The sequence below is a fragment of the Erinaceus europaeus genome, chromosome 18 (genome assembly GCF_950295315.1).
Source record: "Erinaceus europaeus chromosome 18, mEriEur2.1, whole genome shotgun sequence".
In the NCBI taxonomy this organism is placed as follows: Eukaryota; Metazoa; Chordata; class Mammalia; order Eulipotyphla; family Erinaceidae; genus Erinaceus; species Erinaceus europaeus.
The window spans coordinates 45,517,169-45,540,810 of record NC_080179.1 but is presented as its reverse complement, the minus strand read 5'-3'; the positions used below and the strand labels follow the sequence as shown (position 1 = coordinate 45,540,810).

Here is a 23,642-nt window from a genome sequence, read left to right as displayed (position 1 = left end):
GCCCCACATTTCTGAGAGGAGCCTAAACCAGGGCCAAGCATCCTTTGAGACCATGCAGGTTTGCATACTGCACAGCTCTGGGGGGCACTCGTCACATGCATGGCCCTGGAAATGGTGCCTCCTGAAGTTGTGCAACCTTGCAACCCCATACTTGGGTGTTTTCCCTGCTTCAAGGCCCCGCCTGGGTGCTGATTCTGAAGCACCAATGACCACCTCTCTGCCCACGTGCATTATAGGAGGCTGCGGTGAGTGGTTCCTCTGAATCTGGCAGTCAACATGTGATAACCACGAGTCCCATATGTACAGCTGGGCATCTGAAATGCCTGGTCATCCAGAAAGCTGGGTTTCTCTGGGTCCCCTGGCAGGTGCTGGAGGCTCTTGGGGACCCCCCCCCCACCATGGGTGACACAGGCAGGAGCAGAAGGGTCACAAAGAGTCACCTTCTTTTCCCCCACTGACTAAGTCAACAATGCTGCCATGGTCCTGCCCACTTTTTCTGTTTGTTTTATTTTTATTTTATTATTACATACATTTATTTTATTTTTTGTTTGCTTCTTTGTTTTTTTCTATTTTTTATTAGTGATTTAATAGTGATTAACAAAATTGTCCGATAATAGGGCTACAATTCCACACAGTTCCTAACATCAGAATTCGGTGTCCTATCCCCTCCATTGGAAGCTTCCCTATTTATTTTTATTTTTTTTAATTATTAATGAGAAAGATAAGAGGAGAGAGAGAGAGAAAGAGAGAGAGAACCAGACGTCACTCTGGTATATGTGCTGCTGGGGCTTGAACTCAGAACCTCATGCTTGAGAGTCTAGTGCTTTATCCACTGCACTACCTCCCAGACCACACTTACTTATTCTTTATCTCTCAGGAGTATGGACCAAGGATTTTTTGGGTGTGCAGAAGGTGGGAGGTCTGGCTTCTGTAATTGCTTCTATGTTGAACATGGACTTTGGCATACCCATACCCCCAGCATGTTCCTCTCTTTCCCTAGTGGGGCAGGGCTCTGGAGAGGTGAGGTTCCAGGACACATTGTTGAGGTCATCTGCCCAGGGAAGTCAGGATGGGGTCATAGTAGTAGTGTCTGCAACTTGGTGGCTGCAAGGTGGTAAGATATAAAGCAAGTTGTTCAATAAACAGGCACCCAAAGGTGGGAAGTGACAAATGAAATTAGGGGTCTTCTTGTGGGAGGAAGCTGGGAATTTTAAAAAGGTATTTTCCAAGTGGCCTTTGACTTTTTAGTAATTTTTTGCCTGAGCCTGAGAGTTAGCATGCAGGTGGACTGAAAATATTGTCTGGGAAGATGGTGTCAGAGTTAAGAATAGGACTAGAAAGCTAGATTAGAATATATATCTGACAGACAGACAGACAGTGGGAAAGTAACCACAGCTTCCTTCAATGTGCTTGGGGCTGGATTCGAATATGGGCTGAACACACAGCAAAGCAGCCCGCTGTCCAAGGGAGCTATTTTGCCAACTATCTTGAATACTCTTTCACCAGGTTCCACTTCAGGGCAGCTAAGGTGAGCACAGGGGTGGGGCAAGTGTTCCCAACCTCAAGACCAAGAGGAGCACAAGGGCAGGAGCACCGATATCAGGGCTCCCTCGAGTTGGAGGGAGCTCCCTTGGAGTTCTGGAGTTCTACCATGGAAGAGATCTGTTTACTCTCGTCTCCCTTGTGCAGGCTGTTTCAAAGCAGCCGCTCCCGTGGTTTCCAGAGTGTGGCAGCATCTGCGACTCTGGTGGGCAGCGCCTAGTAATGTGTCTTCATAAGTTCTTTAGATGATTCAGACTCAGCTCAAGGCTCACCTGATGAGTGCCGGGATTGCAAAAGTGTGTTTGACGTGGTTCTCACCCTTGAGGAACTTAGAGTCCAGAAAAGAGAGAGAGAGAGAGAGAGAGAGAGAGAGGAAAGAGAGACAATAATTAACCCACAAACAGTCTGGGTATGAACTTGGCAGGGTTTTTTTTTTTTTTTTCTTTTTTCAGCCACAAGTTCAATTTTCATACATTCAGCCAGTGTAGGATTTTTGATTGTGCTGAGGGGTCAGTGCCCTAAGCCCCTGGGGCAGGGGTCCACTGTACCATCAGCAGGTAGGAGGACACTGTTGGAGGGGTGGTGGAGAAGGTCTGATCCAGAGGGCAGGGCGCCTGGGGAAGAAAAGTGACCTGGAGACCCCAACATGAGGCCTGTCCTGGCAGGGGGCTGGATGTCAGCAGCCACAGGGCTCAGGGAAACCACTGCCCCAGCCCCTAATCACCCTGGTGGCAACACTACTGCCAGTCTCTTCCTGCTAACCCCACTCCCTGCTCCACCACCCACTGCTTCTCCCCACTCCCAGAGTCCCCAGGCATCTTTTTCTCCCATTGTTTCCCACAATCTCCCATTGTGGGAAATGTATATATGTCTTCAGGCCATTACCACAATACATTTTACAACATTTTCAGGATTTTTCCATTCAGCCTATAACACTGGGTATTGATTTAGCTGCCCATCTATTTCTGCTTTACATCTACTTCTGTTTACAGAAACATTTCAATGTCAATTGCTGTTTTGAAAAACAGACAAAAGATTTTTTTTTTTTAATCCTAGACAGAAAGGAACAAAATGAAAATTGAAAGAATTTAGCAGGTGTAGATGTGGCCAGCTGCTTATCTCATAATCCTTACCACCTGTTATCAAAGTAACTCCACTCCAGCAGCCTGGGGGATGATCCAGTGGCTAAACCATGGGGTCCTGAGTTCAATCCCCAATAACGTGTGCCAGAGTGATGTTCTCTCTCTCCATCTCTCTCTCTCTCTCTCCCTCTCTCTCTCTCTCTCATTAATTATATTTTTGTTTTGTTTTGGTTTGGTTTTTATACCAGACCACTGTTCAGCTCTGGCTTATAGTAGTGTGGAGGACTGAACTTATTACTTCTGAGTCTGGGGCATGAAAGTCTTTTGCATAACCATTATGCTATCTCTCCCAGCCTTGGTTAATTAATTTTTTAATATTTATTTATTCCCTTTTGTTGCCCTTGTTGTTTTATTGTTGTAGTTATTATTGTTGTTGTCGTTGTTGGATAGGACAGAGAGAAATGGAGAGAGGAGGGGAAGACAGAGAGGAGGAGAGAAAGAGAGACACCTGCAGACCTGCTTCACCGCCTGTGAAGCGACTCCCCTGCAGGTGGGGAGCCGGGGTTCGAACCGGGATCCTTATGCCGGTCCTTGTGCTTTGCGCCACCTGCGCTTAACCCGCTGTGCTACAGCTCGACTCCCAATTAATTTTTTTAAAGAGCAATTCCATTCCATTGCTCTGGGAGGAAATGTCCTTGCCAAGGAAATTCAGTAAGACAATAGCATGAATGAAGTGTGATGTGACACTGGCTACCTCCAACCCTGCATTTTAGCTGGCCTAACAAGTGCTTAATTAAGGTCATGGATCCTGAGTAAATTCAGATTTGTCCACATTCTGGTGGCTATCCTCAGGGAGCTGCAGTGGCCTGGCCTAGCCGGGCGAGCTCCCAAGACTCATCCTCTGTCTACTTAAGAACAGGATGTGTTTGGTGGACAAAAGGGGATTGAATTGAACTCAGTGCCCCACCTAGGAACCTGGCAGCTGTGTTCGTCTTCAGCCACATGTCCTTATATAAGGACTGATCCCACCTTGAGCTTCTTTTTTTTAAATTATTTTTTATTATTTTAATTTTTTATTTATAAAATGGAAATATTGACAAGACTATAGGATAAGAGAGGTACATTTCCACACAATGCCCACCCCCCAGAGCTCCATATCCAATCCCTTCCCTTAATAGCTTTCCTATTCTTTATCCCTCTGGGAGTATGGACCCAGGAACATTGTGGGGTGCAGAAGGTGGAAGATCTTGCTTCTGTAATTGCTTCTCTGATGAACATGGGCGTTGGCAAGTTGATCCATACTCCCGGCCTGTCTCTTTCTTTCTCTAGTGGGGCAGAGTACTGGGGAGGATTAGTCACCTTGGGCTTCTTAGCTCCCCCAAGACGGGCTCTCTGTCCTAACTGGGGTTTCTCCCTGGCTTCTCCCTGGCTGCTACATTAAACGTTCCTTTGTGCTCCTGACTTTACTTGCCTTACTTTTCCAGGCTAGCATGGGGGTGCCTCTTCTTGGGAGCATACTCTCTGGTCTGGAGAGAATGTGACTGGAGCCAGCCTGGGCTGCTACTCACTCAGTGACATGAGGGAGATGACTCAGGAACCAAACACGTGGCATGAGGCAATGCAATGTATATATTGCTTTTTAAAGGGCAGACCCAGAAGTGGCAAGTCGGAAACAGAAATCACTAGGTAAGGGGCGGAGAAAGGCAAAAGGGGCCTGCAAGGGTAGAAACTTCCTTAGCAACTGTTGTGAGAGTTTTAACTGGTAGAATTAATAATACCCTGCAGGCAGGAAGGGTCTTGCGGGTAGAAAGAAGATAGATCAAAGGAATGGAATGGGTGGGGATCTTTCAGGCAAAACAATGATTATGTAGATAGGCCGTAGTATCAGGAATGCTGGATGTTTTGTGAGGCTCCTCACAATTTCCCAACATCTCCCCCTTTCTTTTTATCTAATGGCTATAATATCAGGAATGGGGGTGCTTTGTAAGGCAGGGAGTCTGATAAGACGAGGCACACCTTTGGGGTTACTCCTGTGCCTTCTTACTCAACCTCTCGGTAGAGAAAGAGACTGACAGGATACATGCACTCCTCAGGTCAAACCCTGACAAGCTCAACCACATCCTCACAATTTCCCGACATACTTTGCGCCATATTTAGTGGCTATGGATGCAGCCTCTCCCTCTGGGCCTTTAGTGCCCCACTATCCTAACATCGTGGTCCCCATGCAGTGCTGGGCAGTGCATGGCAAAGCACGCTCACTGTCTGGTGGACTATCTCACCAGCCTCTTCTTCCCTTCCCCATGGGTCCTGTAGCTTTTGCTGGCATAGCTGCTTTCCCAGTCTCCATGCCAGGCAAGCAGTCACAGGCTGCCAAGGTCTATATACTGGCTTTTCCTACTCAATATGGTGCTTTTTAAAAATTGTTATCTATGCAGTGCTCTGGAATTTGCCTCTGTGTCTTTCTCTTTCTGCATCTCTCTCAAGAATAAAGTAAATAAAATACTTAAAAAATAAAATAAAATTGTTAACTTTATGTATTTATTTATTGGCTAGAGAAAAGTCAGAAATCGAGAGGGAAGGGGAAGATAGAGAAGGAAAGTGACAGAAACACCTGCAGCCCTGCTTCACCGCTCATAAAGCTTCCCCTGCAGGTGGGGACCAGAGGCTCATACCTGGGTCCTTGTGCACTGTAACATGTGCACTCAACCAGGTGTGCCACAACCTGGCCCCAATATGATGCTTTTGAAGTTCATGCTGTGGCACTTTATTTATGCCTATTGTTAAGTAATACTCCAATATATGGATATACCACCTTTGTCCTATCCATGTGTCACTGACTGGACATTTGGGCTGTTGCCACTTTGAGAGTACTATGAATGAGAATACTGGAGACATTGAGGTATATGTTTCTGTGCAGACACACGTGTTTCTTTTTGTCTATACCTTAAAGTGGGATGGCTGGGCACTTACTTGGACAATGCATCTAACCCTTTGAGTTGCTACTGATGCCTTTCCCATAATGGCCTCATCCTTTCACAGTCCCTTCAGCAGTGTGTGAAACTTTTGTGGCCCTATGTCAGTACTTAAGGTTGGTTGGGTTGTTTGTTTTACCAGAGCACTACTCAGCCCTAGCTGTATTCTTCCTGCCTATCCATTTCATAGGATTGCTAAAAGAGTTCTGTGCAAGACTATTTTTCATGATTTATTTATTTTAATGACAGACCAGAGCACTGCTCAGCTCTGACATATGGTGGTGCTAAGGATTGAACCTGGGATGCTGAGGCCTCAGACATACTAACATGGTGCGCTAACAAGCTGAGCTATTTTCCCCAGCCCTATGCAAGAATTGGAATTTTTTTAAAGATTTTGTTTATTTACTTATTTATATTTCCTTTTGTTGCCCTTATTGTTTTATTGTTGTAGTTATTGTTGTTGTTGTGATTGATGTTGTTGTTGTTAGATAGGACAGAGAGAAATGGAGAGAGGAGGGGAAGACAGAAAGGGAGTGAGAAAGATAGACACCTACAGACCTGCTTTTCACCACCTGTGAAGCAACTCCGCTGCAGGTGGGGAGCTGGGGGCTTGAACCTTGAGCTTTGGTCCTTGAGCTTCGCTCCACGTGCGCTTAACCCACTGTGCTACCGCCTGACTCCTGAATTTGAGTTTTTTTTTTAATTTTTATTTATTTTATTTATTTGTTCCCTTTTGTTGCCCTTGTTTTTTTGTTGTTGTAGTTATTATTGTTGATGTCGTTGTTGGATAGGACAGAGAGAAATGGAGAGAGGAGGGGAAGACAGAGAGGAAGAGAGAAAGATAGACACCTGCAGACCTGCTTCACCGCCTGTGAAGGGACTCCCCTGCAGGTGGGGAGCCGGGGTTCGAACCGGGATCCTTATGCCGGTCCTTGTGCTTTGCGCCACCTGCGCTTAACCCGCTGCGCTACAGCCCGACTCCCGAATTAGAATTTTTTTTTGGAGCTTGCTAAGCCCTGGTGGACTTTCCCAGGGGTACATTATACTCTTTCAAATCCTCACACCTTCACTCAGTCTGTCCTTCCTGTTGTGTTGCCTTTTCCTGGTCACTCTCACATCCTTCACCATATGTATATGATGGAGAGAGAGAGAGAGAATGAGAACACTAGGGCATCACTCTGGCATACTCGATGGTTCAAATTCAGGACCTCAAGCATGCAAGTTTTGTGGTCTACCCAGTGTGCCACCTTACGGCCTTACTTATTTATTCATTTATTCATTCACTCACTCACATCCTTCAAGGCTCATCTCAAGTGTCTCCTGCGTGAAACTGCCCGGCTGTCCCTGTCTGAGGTTAGCACCTGCTTCTGAGGATACTTTGGGCCTGTCATTCCCTTTGGGCACAGGTCTTAGGGTGGGAATGGGCCTGCCCAGGGATGGCATGGTGGTTATGCAAAAAGACTCCCATGCCTGAGGCACCAAACGTTTCATGTTCAATTCCCAGTACCACTGTAAACCAGAGCTAAGCATTTTGATAAAAATTAATAAATAGGGGGGTCGGGCTGTAGCGCAGTAGGTTAAGTGCACACAGCTCAAAACTTGAGGATCAAGGACCAGCATAAGGATCCTGGTTTGAGTCCCCGGCTCCCCACCTGAGGGGGGTCACTTCATAAGTGGTGAAGCAGGTCTGCAGGTGTCTATCTTTCTCTCCCCCTCTCTGTCTTCTCCTCCTCTCTCCATTTCTCTCTGTCCTATCCGGCAACAATGACATTAATAACAACAATAATAATAACCATAACATTTTGTTGATATAACAACAAGGGCAACAAAAAGGAAAATAAATAAATAAATATTTTTTTAATTTTTAAAAATTAATAAAGAAAGAAATAATAAAAATATTTTGGCTTTCTTTTTGCATTTAAGTTTCAACCTTATCAATTTACACTCAATTTGCTTATATGTAATCTATTCTATGGCTTTAGGGTCAGATTACACTGTCAAGTCTTCAACCTATAGATGAAAGTATAGTAACAGGAGCTCCACCCCCCACCCCTCCATTTAATTTTACTGGCTGGATGAAATTTCAGGATAAAGCACCCGGGGAAATAGCTCAATTAGTAGAGCATCATAACGTCATGCCTGTGGCTGCCGGTGTGATCCCACATGCCACATGCACTGGAGTGATTCTCTGGCTCGTCTCTGTCACGTGACAAATTCTATTTCTTTCTCATATATAACACATGAGAAAAATCTTTTTTAGGGAGTCGGGCTGTAGTGCAGCGGGCTAAGCGCAGGTGGCGCAAAGCACAAGGACCGGCATAAGGATCCCGGTTCGAGCCCCGGCTCCCCACCTGCAGGGGAGTCGCTTCACAGGCGGTGAAGCAGGTCTGCAGGTGTCTATCTTTCTCTCCTCCTCTCTGTCTTCCCCTCCTCTCTCCATTTCTCTCTGTCCTATCCAACAACGACAACAACAATAATAACTACAACAATAAAACAACAAGGGCAACAAAAGGGAATAAATAAAATAAATATTAAAAAAAAAAAAAAAAAGAAAAAGAAAAATCTTTTTTAAAAAAATGTTCAAGCTAAAATGTCTAAGGTAAGTGTGCCAGTCTCCAAAGTCAGCTTAGGCCAGAATCCTCAGCTCAGTCTCTCTCTGCATGTGGAGGTAAAAGACACCCCCGCCCAGGGAGCCTATAGCTTGTCCCTGCTCCATACAGCCAGCCCCTCCTCATACCCGACTCCCACAGTGAGCCTTCCATGACCTTAACTTGCCCGGGATGCTTGGGTCTGGACGGTGACCAGCTCCTCAACATTAGTGACCTGAGCCGGCGAGAGCCGGCAGGAAGGCCCTTAGCCAGGCGTGGCTCCCAGCCACCGTCATGGCCCATGCCACAGCCTGCAGGGCAGGTGGTAAGTGAGCCTGGGCAGAAACCCAGAGGCCACCAGGACCCATGCTATATGCCAGTTCCTGCACACCAGCCTATGGTCATTCTGACCACCGTTTGGCAGGAGGAGATGGAGGGGTCCGTGTGCAGCCAGATAGTCTGTTGAGCTGCTGCGTGTGGGTTAGTTCTCTCTCACCGCAGGCCCTGAGGACAGAAGGGCAGCAGGGGCACGTCTGCCCTCCAGACCCACAGCAGGCCTTGTCCTGGGCCCTGAGAGGGCAGGATTTTGAGATGTGAACACTGCCCAAGAACTGCTTAGGACTATGTCTACAGAGAGAGAAGGAGAGAGAGAGAAACTGTGGTGTGTTATTTCTATTTTCATTTGTTTTAACATGCTTTTTGCTTCCTTTTTTTTTTTTTCTTATTTTGTTTTGAGGCAGCCTGGGCCTCACTCATGTGAGATCCCACCATTCCCAAGCCAACTTTATCATTCAGGAGAGACAGAGAAAAAGGGGAAGCTAGCTAGCAGCGCCAGAGCTTCCCCAGTGCGACAGTCCTCCCTGGTGGTGCTGCGATCCACACCCGGGCCAGGCACATCGCAAGGCAGCTCCTTTACCTGCTGAGATAGCTCAACCCTTGGTATCTCCTTATTTCATCATCTACTTATTATTAGATAGAGACAGAAATCGAGAGAGGCGGGAGAGATAGAGGGGAAAAAAACAGAGAAACACCCGCAGCCCCGCTTCACCACTCATAAAGCTTTCCCCCTGCAGGTGGGGACCAGAGGCTTGAACCTAGGCCCTTGTGCACTGTCATGATTGCACTTCCCCCCTGCACATGGGGACCAGGGACTTGAACCCGGGTCCTTACACATTGTAATGTATGCGCTTATCCAGGTGTGCCGCTGCCTGGCCCCTCTTTTTTAAAAAAAATATTTATTTATTTATTTTCCTTTTTTTTGCCCTTGTTGTTTCTATCATTGGTGTGGTTATTATTATTGTTGTTATTGATGTCGTTGTTGCTGGATAGGACAGAGAGAAATGGAGAGAGGAGGGGAAGACAGAGAGGGGACAGAAAGATAGACACCTGCAGACCTGCTTCACCACTTGTGAAACGACGCCTCTGCAGGTAGGGAGCCAGGGGCTCGAACCAGGATACTTAACGCTGGTCCTTGCGCTTTGCGCCACCTGAACTTAATCAGCCCAACCCCTCCCCCCAGCCGTTCCTTATTTCCTCCCTCCCCTTTCTATTTCTAGCTGTCTCTATCCAATAAATAAATAAAGATAATTTAAAAAATATTTCAGGGCTGATTGGTGTAACATAGTTGGGCACACATGTTACAGTGGTCAAGGACCCAGGTTTGAGCCCCTGGTCCCCACCTGCAGGGGGAAGCTTCACAAGTGGTGAAGCAGGGCTGTAGGTGTCTCTCTTTCTCTGTGCCTCTCTATCTCCCCCTCCCCTCTTGATTTCTAGTTGTCTATCCAATAAATAAAGATAATTAATTTTTTTCAAGTATTTGTATATTTTCCAGTTTTCCTCTGTAATAGATTTCCAGTTTCACAGCATTGAGGCCAAAATAGACACACAATGGGATTTTAATCTTAAGTTTGTGATGCAGCATGTGGTCTGTCCTGGAGAAAGTTCCACACAGATGGGGAGAAGGTATATACTTCTGCTGGTGGGGGGGTTTGGTTGGTGTGAGTCTGCTGGATTCCTCTGGTCTAACACGCACTTCAAGTCCGATGTTTCTGTACTGACTTTCTGTCTGAATGATTCATGCATTGTTGAAAGTGGGCATAGAAGTTCCTCTCTGGTATTGTATTGCTGTCTGTTTTCAGTTGCGATGATCTATTCATTTTGAAAGCAGGATCTCCAAGTCCCCTCTCCTGATTGGATTGCAGTCTTTCTCTCCTTCGCAACTGTTCACGTTCATTCTGTATATTTAGATCCAGAGGCTGCCGACCATTGTTTCAATAATGAATTTAAATAGCATCTAGAGAACTCTTTCAGAGTTAAGTGTGTGCAGGATGATGACAGTCATCACCAGTGCCAGCTCCCCCGCACTACCAGTGCTACTGTGGCCTGTTGTTCATGCTCCCGTTTGAAGGAAACAGCAAATCTCTTTTATTTATTTTTATTACAGAATTACATATCGACAGGGGTTTGAATCCACACCATTCCCACCACCAGAGTTCTGAATCTTCACTCTCTCCACTGCAGTCCACCACAGTTCCCCTGAAGTTGTAGACATGGGCCAACCATCTTCTCTACAACTATCTGTCCACATTTATACATAGTCGCCCCCCCTTTTTTTCTGATTCAATCCTCTCTTCCCCTGTAAGCCACTTAAAACATCGTAGCTACCTCCATATGCCCCCTCCTTTTCCTTCTCTCTCTCTGGGTGCTGATGGAGACTTTGGCACATGTGATGCCAGGGATTGAGCTCAGGATCTCAGCTCTAGCTGTGGCATGACCTCCAGTTGTGAAAAGCTTCTATTTAAATGGTCACCAACTTGTAACAGAGATTTGCTGTTTCCGGCTGGGGTTATGGATCCACCTGTCAATGCCCATGCTCAGTGAAGAAGCAGCTACAGAAGCCAGAACTCCTAACTTCCGCTTCCCATAAACAACTTTGATCCATACTCCCAGCGGGGGAGAAATGATCCGATGAAGATAAGGGGACTCTGCACTCCAGCTCCATAACCTTTTCCATCACAGTTTCCTATCAACTCCTGGCCCACATCCAGGGTGTCGTCTATGTCCATTCACATCTCAGGCCTGGGAAGAAGATCCCAGAGTGTCTGTCCTATCTCAGTGCCCTACACACTGTCATGTCTCGTTCCAGCCCTGCCATGACAGGAGGATCTTAGTGTTCCTTCACCTGGTCAGCACCAAGCAACAGCCCTGTTGGGGCTGTGGGATGGATGGTGAGATCCAAAGTCATCTGGGAGGAGACCCCTCGGCATCCCTGCCAGGAAGAGCATCAGAGGCTGCAGGCTAAAATGTGAAAGCACACAGTAGCAGGGACTCCGCCACCCTTCCCAATCAGCAGAGAATAATAACCACAGCCAGTGAGGTGACTGTGAGGCTGGGGCTGAATGGTCACCCCTGAACTCTTAACTCTGCCTGTTGACTAAATCCTTCTGAAAACAAGCGTCCCACACCACAGGGCACTATGGTTCAGGGGACAGAACCTGGGACTCTGGAGCCTCAGTCATGAGTCTCTTTGCATAACCATTGTGCTATCTACCCCACACCCTCTCCCTCAGCTTTCTGAATCCTTGTGCTCCCCAAGAAGGGATTGGGTCTCACTACTGGGCTTACTCTCGCCACCTCCCCACCCTCTGTACTGGCACAGTTCAGAAGCCTCAGGGCAGCTGGATGGATGTCCACTCTCATGCAGCTATAAGAAAAGAGGGAGGGAGGCAGCGGCACCAGGCAGCCCAAGAGCCTGCACTGATGGGATTCCTGTCTTCTCTTCTAGTCGCCAAGATGCCAGGAGAGATGGACAAGCCGCTCATCAGCCACCACCTGGTGGACAGCAACTACAGCTTAGCTGAGGTCCCCAGTGAGGCCCCCAAAGTGGGCATCCTGGGCAGTGGGGACTTCGCCCACTCCTTAGCCACTCGTCTGGTGGGTTCCGGCTTCTGTGTGCTGGTGGGAAGCCGAAACCCCAAACGCACAGCCGGGCTCTTCCCCGCAGCGGCACAAGTCACCTCGCAGGAGGAGGCGGTGGCCTGCCCTGAGGTCATCTTGGTGGCCATGTTCAGAGAGCACTACTCCTCGCTGTGCAGCCTCAGGGACCAGCTCACCGGCAAGATCCTGGTGGATGTGAGCAACCCCACTGAACAGGAACACTTGCAGTACCACCAGTCCAATGCTGAGTACCTGGCCTCCCTCTTCCCCACCTCCACTGTGGTCAAGGCCTTCAATGTCATCTCCGCCTGGACCATGCAGTCTGGCCCAAGGGATGGGAACAGGCAGGTAGGTGCCCCAGCTCAACAAGGATCACAACAATACATGCAAATGGCTCACTTAGGGGCCGGATGGTGGCGCACCTGGTTAAGTACTTGTATTAGCATGCACAGTGATCCAGGTTCAAGCCCCCAGTCCCCACCTGCAGGGGGAAAGCTTCACAAGTGCAGGTGTCTCTCTCTGTCTTTCTCTCTCTATCTCCCCCCTCTCAATGTCTCTCTATTCTGTCAAAATAATGTTAAAATAAAATAAATGGCTCAATTACACATGTGCTTTCCAAGTGCTGGGCTCTGTATGTGCTATCACAGCTTCTCTCATGGCTTCACAAAGCCCCATCTCACAGAGCAGGACACTAAGAACCTTTCCGTCCAGTTATTCACAGCAAGGAAATCACAGCCACTAAACTAGGATTTCAGTACAGTTCATAGGAATGTAAAATCCACCTTCTTCTATGGTGACTTGGTGTCTGAGGAGGGCAGGGAGGAAAAGGTTGATGGACTGCTGGAACTAACTGGACTTAAGTGGAGGAAAGACAGTGATTTTCAGAATGAGACTTAGAAAGAGGAAGGTTGGGCTGGGTAGACAGCATAATGGTTATGCAAACTGCTTTCGTGCCTAAGGCTCTTGAAGTTTCCTGGTTCAATTCCCTGTTCCACCTTAAGCCAGAGCTGAGCAGTACTCTGGAAACAAGAGTACTGGAACAAAAGCAAAAATGAGAGAGAGAGAGAGGGAGAGAGAGAGAGAGAGAGAGAGAGGAGAGAGGGGAGAGAGGGGAGAGAGGGGAGAGAGGGGAGAGAGGAGAGAGAGGGGAGAGAGAGGAGAGAGAGGGGAGAGAGGAGAGAGAGAGAGAGGAGGGAGAGAGAGAGAGAGAGAGGAGGGAGAGAGAGAGAGAGGGAGAGGGAACACAATTATGAGTCAAACCCTGAGGAAGGAGATATATCTTGACCTTTATCCCATTCACTCCAAGAACTTGTTGTTTTACTGTTGTTATTATTGTTGTTGTTGATGTCGTTGTTGTTGGATAGGACAGAGAGAAATGGAGAGAGGAGGGGAAGGCAGAGGGGGAGAGAAAGACAGACACCGCCTGTGAAGCGGCTCCCTTGCGGGTAGGAGCTGGGGGCTCGAACCGGGATCCTTACGCTGGCCCTTGCACTTCACAACACCTGTGCTTAACCTGCTACACTACCGCTCAACTCCCAATTGCGTGTTTAGTTTAACCAGAGCACTGTTCAGCTCTGGCTTATGGTGGTGCCAGGAACTGAACCTGGGACCTCTGAGTCTCTGGCATGAAAGTCTGTTGCACACACCTTTGTGCTATCTCCTCACTTGGTTCCTTGGCTGAAGAAGTTGTTTTTCTTGTTTTGTTGTTGTTTTGTTTTATTTTGTTTTGTTTTACCAAGACAGTGTGCCAAGGAGCCTCCTGCCTGTGCCTGAAGAAAGGATTCCAGCCCAGACGCTGCCTCTGATCAGTTTCATACCAAGCAGGTGTGGGCTGCTGAGGGCATAGGAGAGTGCAGGTAGTTAGTTTTTCTCTTAGACAAGACATTCTGTGCAGCCTTCCCCATGGGACTCCTGTGTGTGGACAGGCCAGGAGTCGTGGGTAAGTGCTGGCTGACTGAGGAGGATCCTGACGTCAGTCAGTCTTGGCCCAGCTCTGCCTCTTGTCAGGCACAGGGAGTTATAGGACAGCCCGGAGTGAGAGGACAAACAGCATGCCTCTAGAGGCACAGAGGTGAGAAACAATGCTCCAAGACCTTGGCTTCCTCACTGGAAAAATTGGGACACTAGATGTGCCATCTGGCTTGTGCCAGGGCCAGGTGATCACATGAGAGAAACCCAGTGTATGCCAGGTGATAACCAGCCTTGCAGGACAGCAAGGCCTGTGGAACATCCAGAGATCACACTGTGGCCTGCGGGGAGGCACACGGTGGGGAGGTGTGGACTACAGGGCTGGTGCTGGCTGATGCGAGGTCACACATGTTGGCTGAGAGCCTTCGAGGGCTGAGCAGCACATTCAGGGTCCTGTGCAAAACTCAGTGACCTCCAGCAATTGGGACAAGAGAGCTCCCAGTCCTTCAAGCATGGACTCCAGGGCCCCTGAGGATTGCCTGGGTGGGGGTGGGGGTATCCTGATTGTGGAGCCTGAGGGAGATGAACCACTGTTAGGTGAGCCCCAGGGTGCTCTCTGAGAGCAGGAGCTCTTCCACTGCGAGAGCCCCCACTCTCTTTTCCTCAGGGACTTGCTTACCAAGAAAGGAGATAGTGGAAGTTTCCCTAGAAAAGATGCCCAAGCCATCTGGGCAGCCATAGATAACTTGTTTGAACCTGCAAGAATAATATTACAAAATAAGTGTTTATGTGACTGCTTGAATTTTTAAAATACCCGCTCAACTTTACCCACTCATTTTGCTTCTGTATACCTGCTTTTCTGAGATAAAGGACTGTCACCATAGCTAGAGATTGGAATGTATGGTTTAGATAAAGATTAGGGTGGAATGTGCCCTTTGCTCTGCTCAAGCTAAAAAGATTAGAATGTAATGTGCATCTGTTTTCCTTAAAGATTAAAGTGTACATCTTGCTTGGTTAACCCCCATCCCTTGAGAATATAAAATCGAGGGACTCAGAGTTGCCCGGGGTTCCTAGCTCAGGGAGCGGTCCCAGCTAGTGAACCTCTCAGCACTGAGATTCCGTGTGTGTGTGTGTGTGTGTGTGTGTGTGTGTGTGTGTGTGTGTGTGTGTCTTGTGTGATTCAATCTCTGAACAGTTACTCTGTCTGTGTCTGTCTTGGTTTACGGTAGGGCTAGGCCTCTTAACACTCTCCTTGGGTGGTGGGCCTTGCCTGGCATGCCGGGGAGGGCCCCAGTAAGACCCCCCCATCCTGGGAGTCAGGACCACTTTCTGCTCCCCCCACCCCCACCCCAGACGACTAAGTGGCAGCTCACTGTACCTCAGTCTCTACTGTGGCTCCATGAGTAATGTCACCCTTGAGGATCTGCCTACCTGTGCTGCCTCAAAGCTCCCCCCTGTCCTCCATCCCCCACCAGGTGCCCATCTGCAGTAACCATCCAGAAGCCAAGCACACTATCTCGCTGATGGCCCGCAGCATGGGATTCACGCCGGTGGATATGGGGTCCTTAGCCTCGGCCCGGGAGGTGGAGGCCATGCCGCTGCGCCTGCTTCCGGACTGGAAGGTGCCGGCTCTCCTGGCTCTAGGGCTGTTCGTCTTCTTCTATGCCTACAACTTCACTCGGGACGTGCTACAGCCCTATGTGCAGGAGAACAAGAACAAGTTCTACAAGCTCCCGGTGTCCGTGGTCAACACCTCGCTGCCATGCGTGGCCTTCGTGCTGTTGTCACTGGTCTACCTGCCCGGCGTGCTGGCCGCCGCCCTGCAGCTGCAGCGGGGTACCAAGTACAGACGCTTCCCGGACTGGCTGGACCACTGGTTGCAGCACCGCAAGCAGATCGGCCTGCTCAGCTTCTTCTGCGCGGCCCTGCATGTCCTCTACAGCCTCTGCCTGCCGCTGCGCCGCTCACACCGCTACGACCTGGTCAACCTCGCCGTCAAGCAGGTAAGAGCCAGCTCAGCACCCCAGGCACTGGACAGTGTGTGGGGGCAGCCCAGGTGCTGCTGTCCACAATTTAAATAAATGAAAGGGCACAAAAAAGGCCACAATCTAGGCCTGGGAGACTTCGCCAAACAGGACTAAGAGGGAGTATTTAGTTGGCTGGGAGTACTAAGCAGAAATAAATAAAGAAATAAAATAAAGCAGTGGGGTACAGGTTTGTTTATTCATTTAGAAAGAGAGTGAAAGAGACCAGGGCCAGGTGGTGACACACCTGGTTGAGCGCACATGTCACAGTGCACAAGGACCCGTGGTTTGAGCCTTTGGTCCCCACCTGCAGGGGGAAAACTTTGTGAGTGGTGAAGCAGGGCTCTGTCTCTCTCCCTCTCTATCACCCTCTTTCCTCTTGATTTCTAGCTATCCAATAAATAATGAGAATTAAAAAATCTTAATTAAAAAGAGAGAGAGAGAGAGAGACACTACAGAACCAAAACTTCCTTCAGTGCAGAGAGGGCCAGGCTCAAACTGCATAGCACATATGGCAAAGCACTGCACTAAGTGAGCTATTTTGCCAATCCACTTATTTATTTCTCTTTTTAAAAAAATATTTATTAATTTATTTATTCCCTTTTGTAGCCTTTGTTGTTTTATTGTTGTAGTTATTATTGTTGTTGTTATTGATGTCGTTGTTGGATAGGACAGAGAGAAATGGAGAGAGGAGGGAAAGACAGAGAAGGGGAGAGAAAGACAGACACCTGTAGACCTGCTTCACCACCTGTGAAGTGACTCCCCTGCAGGTGGGGAGCCAGGGGCTTGTACCGGGATTCTTACGCCGGTCCTTGTGCTTTGCGCCACCTGCACTTAACCCATTGCACTACTGCCGGACTCCCTTATTTCTCTTTCTTTCTATTTCTTATTTGACAGAAATTAACAGGAGAGGGGACAGAGGGAGAAAAAGATAGACACCTGCAGACCTGCTTCACCTGCAGGTGGGACATGGGGCCTTGAACTAGGATCTTTGCACATGATGATATGTGCACTTAATTGGATGCACTACCGCTACCCCAATCCCACCCTCACTTAATTATTTTTTTAAGTATTTATTTTACTTATTCCCTTTTGTTGCCCTTGTTGTTTTATTGTTGTTGTTGGATAGGACAGAGAGAAATGGAGAGAGGAGGGGAAGACAGAGAGGGGTAAAGAATTATAGACACCTGCAGACCTGCTTCACCACTTGTGAAGCGACTCCGCTACAGGTGGGGAGCCAGAGCTCGAACCAGGATTCTTACGCAGGTCCTTGTGCTTGCCACCTGTGCTTAACACGCTGCTTTTTTTTTTTTTTTTTTTTTAAAGTAAAGCACTGCTCAGCTCTGAAGAAGCAAGTACCACACTCTGGCAAGCTCCCCAATGCTTTATCTTTTTTTTTTTTTTTTGCTTCCAGGGTTATGGCTGGTGCTGGGTGCCCCACTGCTCCCGGAGGCCATTTTTTCCCATTTTATTGGAAAGGGCAGAGAAATTGAAAGAGGAGGAGGACAGAGTGGGGGAAAGAAAAAAATACCTGCAGACCTGCTTCACTGCTTGTGAGGTGTCCCCTCTACAGTTGGGGAGCTGGGGGCTTGGACCCGAATCCTTACAAGGGTCCTTGAGCCTTGCACTATTGTGCTTAACCGGGTGTACCACTGCCGGTTCCCCACTGCTCAGCTGTGACTTATGGTGATGCTGGAGCTTGAACCTGGGACCTCGGAACCTGCCCTACTGAGGATCTCCTCAGTGTTTTGTTAACCCACCTTCAGGCAGAAAAGTCTTTTGCACAACCATTATGCGGATTCCCTAGTTCCAGGGGTGTAGCTTAAAGGGTGGCCAGGGGAACCCTTGCTGGGTGCTCTCTGTGCTCACACCCATATTCTTCCTTCCTTCCTTCCTTCCTTTCTTTCTTTCTTTCTTTCTTTCTTTCTTTCTTTCTTTCTTTCTTTCTTTCATTGTTGTTGTTGTTGTTAAAGCATTTAGGGGATTGAACCTGGAACCTTGGAGCCTCAGGCATTAGAGTCTATTTGCATAACTATTAAGCTACCTACCCCCCCCCCCATATGCTTTCTACAAGGAAGCAAGTCCTTCTTCTTCTAGCGTTTGCCCTTCTTCCGTAGCCAGTCAACAGCGTCAGGTTGAGCCTGATGTAAAGTTTCGAGACCTCCTGTCCTGATGTGAGTTAATGACCCCAGACCTCTCAGGTCGCCTGTTCACTGACTACCTAGTCTGCCAGGCCCAGGAGCCACAGGAGAACTGAGACAGTCTTATCCTCTAGCTGTTGTGTTGACCTCACTTTTGTCCTCCAGCACTGAGCCCTAAAAGACTTTGACTTGCAACAAATCACAGCCCTTCTTGCTTTTAGGACACTGAGGTGTCTGTCAAGGTCTCTCTTACAGCATTCATGTTTTTGATGCTCTTTGATGCTATTTCCTTCTAAGCTGAGTCAGCCTGTTCAGCAGGGGCATCAGCATGGCTCCTCAGGAACTCAAGCAATGTTTGCTGCCCAGGAGGTGGTAGATCTGGGTGGTAGATATTTCAGACAGTGGGCAGGAGGAAGGAGGTGCCCCCTCCCCGCTAGAGCTCAGGCAAGACCCTGTGCCAACAGAACCCTCCTTACCACCCTCCCAGGCTCCGACCACCTTTCTCCACATTCTCTGCCCTACTGAGGATCTCCTCAGTGTTTTGTTAACCCACCTTCACCACTATGCAAATCTAAGAGAGGGCACAGAGGGGTGTGGGTAGTTAATTTTCCCTGTGTGCCAAAGCCCTTCAGGGCTGCTGGCCCAGTGGAGGTTGCCAGGCAACCATCACTCCCTCAGGAGGAATCACTGTCAGTGAGAGGCTTCAGACAAAGGGGCTTTGGTGTGTTCTGCTGAGTTCTGGAGGGCACAGCCAGGAGGACATGGGTCTGTTGGAGCCCAGGTTGGTTAGAAGGTGGCAGTACAGAGCACAGCATCCCAGAGGGGATGAGTTGTCCAAAGCTAGAGGCAATCAAGCAGATGTTCATGGGCCAGCCACAGCCTTGGATTCTGAAACTGGACATCTGAACTGTGTCTTCATTCAGACCCTATTGGCTGGGCCTGCCATGTGCTTTCCCAGCCAGACTCCAGGCAAGCAGGACTCACCACTCTGCTGGGTCTTTGGGAAAGAGACCACATCAGCCTGGGCACAGAAAGTTCTCCAAGGTTTCCTTCAACCCCTTGAGTCCACAGATATGGAGACAGAGTTATGCCCTGGCTAGAGAGAAAACCTAAAAACCATGTTTGTTGTTACCAGCAGTTAACTGATACTTGTATACCACTTTCTTTTATTTATTTATTATTATTGGGTAGAGACAGAGAGAAATTGAGATGGGAGGGACAGGTAGAGAGGGAGGGACACAGAGAGACACCTGCAGCCCTGCTTCACCACTCATGAAGCTTTCCTCCTGCAGGGGCTTGATGCTGGGTCCTTGTGCACTGTAATGTGTGCGCTTAACCAGGTGCGCCACCTCCTGGCCCCTAGTATAGACCACTTTCTAAGTTGCTCGTGTAGATGGCTACAAAAATATTTCAAAGCCAAAGACCAAGATCAAAGGCAGTGTTTAACCCCCATCCACTTTTCTCCACCCATACTCCGTATCTAGTCTTTCTTTTAATAGAGACAGAGAGACAGAGAGATTTGAGTAACCAGAGCACTGAAGCTTCTTTCAACGCAGAGAGGACTGGAGACCTGGGTCACATGCACACAGTCCAAGTGACTTACTTCACTGGCCCATTCCATGTCTAGTCCTGGCTGTCCAAGCTAAATATCCCACCTGGTCATAGGCCACTGCTGACAAGTATTTATTTTGTGACTCTTCAGCATCTTCCGGCTAATCATTCCCCCCCACCATCTCTCCGTAGCTTCATCCACCCACTTCTCCTGACACACTCCACGCCCATACTGACCTCTGAATAGGTAGAGCCCGTTCACCTCAGCCCAGATTCTTCACCCAGACACCCTCACAGCATGCCAAGCTCTACTACTGCTTCCTCAAAACCTCTCCTGTGGCAAGTTCCCCCAGCCTATATCCCTAGCCCACTACCAGGTCTGCCTTTTCTGTCTCTTGAATCTATTGTGTTTTTTCTGTTCTTTCAGAATTTTTCTCATTTATTTCTTTGTAATCACTCATTTGTATTCTGTCTGTTTTGAGACATTCATAAATTGATCTATCCTGCCCTTTGAAGTCTATAGTGCCTAATATAGACTCCCAGTTCATAGTCTTTCTTTCTTTTTTGTAATAAAAAAAAATTATTTTAGTGAGAGAAAGAAATACAGAGACCAAAGTACCTCAGCTCTGCTTTACAGTAGTGCAGCGAATTGAGCTGGGGACCTCAGAGCCTCAGGCATGAAAGTCTTTTGCATAACCATTATGCTGTCTTTCCAGGTCAATTCACATTTAGTGACTAATTCTTTTCTTTTTACCAAAGCACTGCTCAGCTCTGGTTTATGGTGGTGTAGGGGTTGAACCTGGGACTTTGGAGTCTCAGGCATGAGAGTCTCTTTGCATAACCATTATGCTATCTACCCCCCTGCCCTTAAATTGACCTCCACACAGCCAATCTGAAGCATTTATTTTTTAAAGATTATTTTAATATTTATTTATTTATGTATTTATTCCCTTTTGTTGCCCTTGTTCTATTGTTGTTGTTATTGATGTCATTGTTGGATAGGACAGAGAAATGGAGAGAGGAGGGGAAGACAGAGAGGGTGAGAGAAAGATAGACACCTGCAGACCTGCTTCACCCCTTATGAAGTGACTCCCCTGCAGGTGGGGAGCTGGGGGCTCAAACCAGGATCCTTCTGCCGGTCCTTGCACTTTGCGCCACCTGCACTTAACCCACTGCGCTACTGCCTGACTCCCTTCAAGCATTTCTTAAGAGGATGAACTGGGGGGCAAGAAATGCCCCTCAGAACTCCGGCACCAGAGCTGGGAAGATAGCAGTACATCCTATGACTTGCATGTATGCCACCCCAGGTTCAACTGCCAACCCCACATATATTAGAATTGAGTGTGCTCTGATCTTTCTTTCTCTATCTTTCATAAAATAGCCTTTCAAAAAATATAATGAGCTAAAAAAAATACACAGTAATGATCATCTATTATATCGACCACCTACTGGGTTCTAGTCACATGCTCCTTATTTCAGGCCTTAAGTTGGTGATGAGAGTCCTGCAGACACCTCACGGAGAGATAGAAATTGTACCCATGTGTCAGCAACTCACCTGTAAGCCTTTATTGCCGCCAATAAAATGATTAGAATAGGTAAATAAATAAGCAAATAAATAGAGATAAATGGGGACATGCTATTAACCAGGGAAGGGACCGCCCAAGGGCTCATGACCGCCTCCTTGTGGCATTATCAGGCCCACTGCAAGCCCCCTCCCCCCTTTTTATCTAATCATTTTATTGGGGGGTTAATAGTTCACAGCACAGTGCTGGCACCTGGGTACGGTTTCTCATCTCCCCACAACAGGTGTCTGCAATACACTCTCAGCCCAATTTAGGTTCACTTCACCATTTTGTACCAGGACCCTTCTCCCTCCCCCTTCCCAGCATCAGTCTCCTTCCTCAGGGTCCTTGTCTCACTGCACCAAAGCCAGACTGCCCCCTGCACAGCCTGCTGCCTCCTCTGGGTTTGGTCCACCTGAACTCATCTCATGCACGTAGAAAGGCCAGTGTCCCTGGGTTCTTCAGTGTCTAGCCTGCAAGCTACAGGGGGAGGGAGGGAGGGAGTCCCACCCAGGAATGTCAAAGCCCATCCCCTGTGATGCACCCCCACCCCCTTTTCCTTAAGGTACCTGCTGCGGCAGCAGAGCTGTCAGACCTAAGGCCCAATTCACCCTGCGTCCCACTGGTCACTGGGGAGCCCTGAGCATAGCCCTGTGTTTTGTTCACTTAAGCAAGAGTCTCACAGGCTATCAAAACTGGCCAGCAGCCAGCTTCTGGCACACATGCCTCTGAACCTCACTCCAACCCCTCACCTCACCTCCAACCCTTCCAGCATCACTGCAGGTGGGAATCTTAAAGGGGAAAAAAACAGAGACATTTTGCAAGCAAACGTGGCATGTGTATATCATCATCCAAACTCTGGCTTGTAACCTTAAGTGCCTGATCGGAACCAAGTACAGATAGGAATGACTAATGAAGTGGGGGCTAGGCAGTGGTGCACCTGGTTAAGTGCATACACTACAGTGTGCAAGGACCCCAGTTCAAGCCCCTGGTCCCCACCTGCAGGGGGAAAGCTTCACAAGTGGTGAAGCAGGGCTGCAGGTGTCTCTCTCTCTCTCTCTTCCCTCTCTCTCTCCTTCTAAAGCTCTCTCTCAAGCTCTATTCAATAATAAATAACTAAATAAAGATTTAAAATTTAAAAAAAAGGAATGACTAATTAAATGTATTTGAACAACAAACCCCTTGCAGCAAGAAGAGGACTTATTTAGCAGCCGTTGTGAACACTGCGAGGGTGTAAGACTTCTTTGGGCTCAGTTATGCAGGCAGGACACCTCTGTCTTGTGCAGGGTTGCACCTTCCTAGTTAATGCTGACATTGGCTTGGTCAGCAAGCAAAAACCCCAGGTCTGAGTCAGGGTCTCATCCATCTCTCTTGATGGAGAAATGGAGGCCCAAGGTTGGAGCTATTAACAATTATACATCAATGTCCTCAGATCCCTGGTCCTTTTGTGACTTTTTCTTTTTTTTTTTTTCTTTTTTGTCACCAGGGCTTCATTGCGGCTTTATTTCTGTATGATCTTAGGGTCTGATTGAACTTTTTTTTCCCTCGAGAGGGAGTAAGAAAAAAAAAAGGGAGAGAAAAGAGATACCACTGCACACCTCCCCCTTGTGGTAGCTGGGGATCTGAACCCTGCTCTGGCCAAGGGTGAGCTCAGCTGAGTGAACAAGCTAACCTCCAGCCTCCCCTGCTCCTGTTATGATGCCAAGACATAAGAGGGAGTCTCTCGGCTTCAGATGGGAAGGAGGTGTCATTTCCCTCAAATTGTAGGCCAAATTTCCAATGGGCAGCATTTTCTCAGTTTCTCTGAGTTTGTATAAGCTTTTCGACCATTTTTGCTCAGCCCATAGAGATTCACTTTGATTACCTATCATATCTGGTAATCAGGCTTGGGTTATTAGTGTTATTTTTTTTCCTGCTGAAATTGTTTTCAAAACCCTATATGAGTCATTCTGTTTTGTGAGGTAGAGACCTGCCTACGAAAGCACAGTCACATTCCCTAATGGAAATGCCACTCCTTGTTCTGCACAAAGAATTAGAGTGCCGCATTGCATGGCACTTCTCAGAGAACACCTTGACTTCCAGGAAGTCCACTTCCTGCTCTAATTAGGAAATGGTGATGCTAATGGAAGGACGTGATAAGAGTTCTTTCTGCGTGTGTGCCAGGGAAGGGAGGCGGGGGGTGGACTCAGTGGCAGATACTCCAGATGGGAGTGAAGGGGTAGAAACTTCTGGTTCACAGGGGCTCCTGGACTTAGGAGTCCCCCTGAAGCTCAGCGTGGGGGACATCCATGAGCTCTGTGAGGGCAGGGGTTTTTGCTTTCTGCAGTCCAGGGCCT

At 48.1% G+C, this 23,642-nt stretch overlaps 1 protein-coding gene across 5 annotated transcripts in view; it reads left to right on the top strand.

The window, feature by feature from the left end:
* Positions 1-23,642, top strand: part of STEAP3 (STEAP3 metalloreductase) — a 55,699-nt gene that overhangs the window by 17,823 nt on the left and 14,234 nt on the right. For all 5 annotated transcript variants that reach the window (XM_007524757.3, XM_060177993.1, XM_016188890.2 and 2 more), the window contains 2 exons: positions 11,969-12,468; positions 15,504-16,031. In XM_007524757.3, the coding sequence (XP_007524819.2) occupies positions 11,969-12,468; positions 15,504-16,031 (1,028 nt within the window). The remainder of the gene's footprint in view (positions 1-11,968; positions 12,469-15,503; positions 16,032-23,642) is intronic.